The following is a 5,957-nucleotide window of genomic DNA, read 5'->3' as shown; positions in this document are numbered from 1 at the left end:
CAATATTATATATTGAATTTGATAGTTTATATATATATATATTTTACTATTATTAACATTGCAACAAAAATGAAGATACAATAAAAATGGGGCTTGAACGCCTTTGTTCAGCCACACTAAAAAAAAGGTGCTTTAAAGTTCTCATCAACACTAATTTCTTCTTTTTCTTTTCTTTTTTTGCTCACTTGATATTTATATTTGCTTCTAATAAGAGGCAAACAATTCTAGTTCATGGTTTTCCTCTAACTGTAACAATTTGGCCAAAACTCCAACTAATGGAGCTGTATTATACGTGCAAGCCTCGGTTTGCATGTAATTATCTCTTTGGTCCCAAAAATTATCTTCGGAATCAGGTCCCCCGACCACTGCCCCAACCAACACATTAGGATTCACTTCGGCTCGATTATACCAATGGTCATAACCTTGAGTGCACCCAATGAACCCTTTATTCTCCCTGTATGACACGATTGAGGACCCTCTATGGTGCACCTTGGTGGGGTATTTTGATCCATAACCCACTAAATAACTCATGTTCATGGGATTTGAACCTAGTACGTAATCAACTTGAGATTTGGCAAAACTGAGGATCTCTTCATGATCCACTGTTCCGGCGGGACAATGGAGGTTTTGGTTCGAATCTTGGAGGAATTCTGAGTAGATGGTGAGAAGGAATGCTGCCGTCGTCACGTATTGCATGTTGTTCCATTGCCGGATGTATAAAAGGCCTCCTGGGGTTCGGTCAATGTTGGTGGTGGTGTCGTTGTTTTTGTTGAGACATGAGCATAGGTAGTACTCGGCTTTTGATCGGTATTGCTTCAGAATGTGAGCGTGCTGCTTGTGTTTTTCCTTCTCCAGCAACTACCAAGGAAAAAAACAGAATTCATTTTGATACCATTTTCGTTTAATATATAATAAAAACTAAACTGATTGAATCGAAAATTAACAGTTAAAATAGAATATTAGAGTTAATTAAAAGCGAAAATGAAAGAAGAAACAATTGAGTTAAAAAATTATCATTGTCTTGATAGAAAACATGAATGTTCCATAGAAAAGATCCAAAATTCAACAACATTTAAATTGACCACACTATGATAGGTCCACGCTAGATTTATTCAAAAATGGAGCAGACCAATTTAATTTAAATTGAATGCAACCGTTTTGAGTTGTGTTTGATGAGTCGTAATAACAAATATTCAAGGATTTTTGCAGAGATTTACTGCAAAAATAAAAGGTCGAAAATACGTGGGTCTACAAAAATAAACAAGCTTGTGAAGGTGAAGGTATGCCCAACATCCATAAATGAAAGAGCAGCCTGTAACTTCACTTTGATTGGCAGTGGGGCAAAGACATCTACCAAAAGACCCTACCTCAAAATGCTTACGATATTATTATATATTTGTTTACCGGATTAGTTTACACCTCCTATGGTTTTGGAGCGGCAACAATGTAGTAGCGAAGCATGAGAAATTACTGTTGCTTTTCCACTAGATTTAAGCTCAGTGGCACTGATCTAGGCATCAATTGCACATGCATCGGTGCACTTATGCTTTTAAGTAAATAAAATCAAAAGAGGGTTCCTTGATTAGGGATGACTCTATCAGTGTACTTTGCTATGTTTTTTTTTTATAATAAAAAGAAAAGGTGGAAGTGCATGTTCATTATTACATCTTTGAATCTAGAAAAAAGCAAATCTCATGAAGATTTTGGGGAGTCATCGATATCTCCTCTCAATTCGGATTAATAAATTTTAAATATTCAGATATCTTTGTATATGGAGAAACATTAGCGTAATTTGTTTTGCTCCTGTTAATATTTTTAAAAGCACCAAAACGTTGGTTAAACATTGACATCGATTTGGCATCATTAAATTTGTTGTTTTTTCTTCAAAACTTTCAAATCTTACTTTTTCTTGTTAAATATGAAATGACCCCTAATTAAACATTCTAATAATATAAGCAAATTGGCAGTGATGACTGATGAGAGGGATTTACCTTTGAGGCCATAATTTGAACTCCAGCGTACTTAACATCCCAACTGAACTCCGTAATGGCCCAGCCAATCCCACCAAAAGCATCAGCATTGTTTACAACGTATTTCAAATACTCCTCCTTGTCGGTGGCCTCGTAAAGCCACAAAGCTGCCCACAGCAACTCATCCATGTATCCGCTCACCGACGCATAGTAGTTTTTCACCACCGCAACACTTCCGTCATATTTCCTCCTGTACTTATCCCCGAACTCAAACAACTAAACACCCACCGAAAAAAGGAACCAAATTTCAAAACCCAAATCTAATTTTTCATAATCACGGAAGATGTAATATTTAAGTTAAAACAAGGGCTTCGGTACCTCTTGGGCATGGTGCAAGAGTAAGAGAGAGTAATGTGGGTTTGTTTTCTTGAACACAATCGAGGCGGCCGCCATTGCCGCCGCCGTCTCTCCGGCCAGATCCGATCCGGGATTGCTCTGGTCGATCTTGTAAGCTTGGCGCGAGGTGGTCATATCCTCGGGGCGTTGCCAACAGTAATGGTCAGTGTCCCCATCACCCACCTCTGCCCATAGTACATTGGGGCTGGTGTGTGCCTTGATGAAGTAATCCGTCCCCCATTTAATAGCCTCTAAAGCATGCTCCAATTCCCCGGCAATGGCAATTTCGTCGTGGAATTCGATGATACCCCAAGACAACATTGTGACTGTAAAAGCCATTGGGAGTCCAAACTTGACGTGATCCCCAGCATCGTAATATCCCCCCACTAAGTCCACCTACAATAACAGATAACATTTCAACTTAGAACAATATTTCGGAAAAAAAAACTAAAACCCAGTTTCTGGGCATTCAATGAATGGGGACATACTCCTTGTTCCAATCCGTCGGTGAGGCCAGAATTGTCGCGCCAAGTGACGCGTTGGTTGTAGGGTAAACGACCGGATCGTTGGGATTCAAAGTAAAGGAGGCTCTTGGCTAATGCATCGGCATAATCAAATGGTTGAGCTGCTGCCGTTGTTGTGAGAATGGCGAAAACAGCAGCGGAGAAGAGAAGAAGGGTCGAATGGGAGGCAAATCTGGGGGTATTTTGATGATTGTTGTTTAGCTGCTTCTTCACCATCATCTTCTTCTCCATTGTCCCCTCCTTCCCTCCTAAACCAACCATTTTGTTTGGCTACTTATTTAGTGTGTTTACTTTTAGGAGTGAAGTGAACAGAAAAAGCATTATCTTTCTCTCTTTATTTGGAGGGCTTAATTTAGCATTACGTTACGTAGGAGGTAATGTGTATCTACAAAAATTAGTTCAAATTTTATAATTTAAGAAATTTTGGGGTTTTTTTTTAATTATGGAAATTTAAATTAGTAGTTCTACTGATTTCGGTTTTTGCATTAGAATGTGAATAGACGGCTTTTTGTCTCTTTTTTTCCCTTTTAACGTAGAAAGCGTGATTTAAGCAAATGTGCCATATCCCTCTTTTTTGAGCATTAATTAATAAGACACTAGAAGTGATTTCAACCCACAAAAAAGAAATTAAATTAATAACTTTTTAATTCTAAGATTTAAATTCTTTTCAATATACTATTTAGATTATTTTTTTTGTTTAAATCTTATTATACGTGAGTCTTATTTAAAATTATTTTAATCTATGTAGATTACGCTTAATTTATGTCTTGTAATATTTAATTTTAACCAAACTCTATATAATAAAAATCACTAACAATTTAAATTTTATATATCTATCAAAAATATTATATGAAGATAAAATGGTTTAAACATAATTATAATATACCCATAAACGCATAAGAATATACAAATCACATTTTATAAAATATTTACAATGGGTTTTTTACTAAAAAAATTTAAAAATTTAGAAAATAATACACCTAAAAAAGTAATTACGAAAATGGTATGGTCAGGGTGGTCATGCCACGCTGACAGGCGGCACCACCCTGATGTGACGGTAAACAATGACCCGCAACAGTAAAAAAAAAATTAAAAAAAATGAAAACGAAAAAAAATAAAAAAAATGGGTCACGTTGGTGCCAGAGGCGGCACCAATTGTGTGGGTCCCACACGCTTAAATACATCCAACTTAAATACAAATATTATTATTATTTTAAAATGATAATAAGTAAAATATTTTTATATTATTTTAGGAAAAAAATGTTTCAAATGTATTATGTAAGTGTTTTTATTATATTAATTTAATAAAATAATATACGAAAATAAAAATACGAATAAAGTGCTAAAATCAAGGTTATTTATTAAAAAAATATAAAAAAACACTTAAATAATACATTTGAAATATTATGTACTAAAATAATATAAAGAAATAAAATATGAAAATAATATATTTTTAAAAAATAAGATACAAAAAAAATACGAATAAAGTGCTAAAATCAGGGTTATTTATTGAAAAAATATAAAAAATACTTAAATAATACATTTGAAACATTATGTACTAAAATAACATGAAGAAATAAAATACGAAAATAATATATTTTAAAAAATAAGATACGAAAAAAATACGAAGAAAGTGTCAAAATCAGGGTTATTTATTAAATTAATATAAAAAAACACTTACATAATACATTTGAAATATTTTTTGCTAAAATAATATAAAAAATAATATACGAAAATATTTTACTTATTATCATTTTAAAATAATAATAATATTTGTATTTAAGTTCGATGTATTTAAGCCTGTGGGACCCACACAACTGGTGCCGCCTCTGCCGGAGGCAACACTGGTGCCCCTCTGGCACCAACGTGATCCATTTTTTTTCGTTTTCAGTTTTTTTTAATTTTTTTTTTACTGTTGCGAGTCATTGTTTACCGTCACATCAGGGTGGTGCCGCCTGTCAGAGTGGCGTGACCACCCTGACCATACAATTTTCGTAATTACTTTTTTAGGTGTATTATTTTCGAATTTTTTATTTTTTTATATTTTTAGTAAAAAACCTCATAAAATCATTAATTTTTCAATTTAGTCAATTTTTTATTTAAAAAATTATTAGTTTCATCTTAAAATTTATCAAAATTTTGATACCTTCCCTTCACTTTAAAAATTATGTTATTTTTAAATTGAAAATATAAAACCATGTTTTTAATTTAAATCCAAAATTTTGTAAGACTTTAAAAGTTAAAGTATCAAAATACAATTATTTAAAAAAATCAAGCACATTATTAAAAAAAAAAACCACTAGCATATCGAATGTATCAAATTCTATTAAACAAAATAAAAATTTCCAGGTCCATTAAACAATTATTTTTTAATAATATGATCGGTTCAAGCATTCTTTATGATCATGTGCACCAAGTAAATTGGAAAATTCATAATCTAATTAAAATAATGCTTATTTATTTGTCTATTCTACATCTTAAGCAATAGCTCCTAATTCCCATGAGATCATGGAGGACAAGGCTCATAATAAGTGGCCTGCTGCCCACAATTTTATAATATATAGGTCAAATTCCACTTTGGGTATATTATGAATTTAATACTTGTACTTTAATTTAATCGATTTTAGTCTCTTTATTTTTCAAATTTTTAAAATTTAATCTTGATCCATTGGTAACAGGTAAATCTATTTATTTAAATTTTGTTCTTAGTCTTGTATTATGCTCAAAGTTATAGATTTAATCTGCATTCATCAATTAGATATTTTGTAATGACTATATTTTTTAAATTTCAAAACTTAAGTCTTAATGCAAACAAAATTTGTTAAATCTATTCATTGCTTTTTTTTAAGTAATATATAAAAATATCAAACAAACATAACATTACACATGTGATAATATGTTTCACACTTCAATTTTAAAAATAACAAAACTTAATGGATTTTATAGTTATCATTTAGATAGGACCAAAATTTTCAAATTCTAAAAATAAAATGCAAGGATTAAAAATGATCAAATTAAAGTATAAGTATTAAATCCATAATTTACACAAAGTACAAGGTCAAATTGT

At 31.9% G+C, this 5,957-nt stretch overlaps 1 protein-coding gene across 1 annotated transcript; it reads right to left on the bottom strand.

Moving 5' to 3' along the window:
- Positions 1-204: 204 nt before the first annotated feature.
- Positions 205-3,109, bottom strand: LOC107944937 (endoglucanase 11-like). The gene is given in 4 exon segments (NM_001327477.1): positions 205-858; positions 1,992-2,246; positions 2,349-2,762; positions 2,855-3,109. Coding segments are annotated over 4 exon segments (1,578 nt in total).
- Positions 3,110-5,957: the final 2,848 nt, after the last annotated feature.

The sequence above is a fragment of the Gossypium hirsutum genome, chromosome A11 (genome assembly GCF_007990345.1).
Source record: "Gossypium hirsutum isolate 1008001.06 chromosome A11, Gossypium_hirsutum_v2.1, whole genome shotgun sequence".
NCBI classification, from domain to species: Eukaryota; Viridiplantae; Streptophyta; class Magnoliopsida; order Malvales; family Malvaceae; genus Gossypium; species Gossypium hirsutum.
This window is presented reverse-complemented; position numbering and strand designations above follow the sequence as displayed.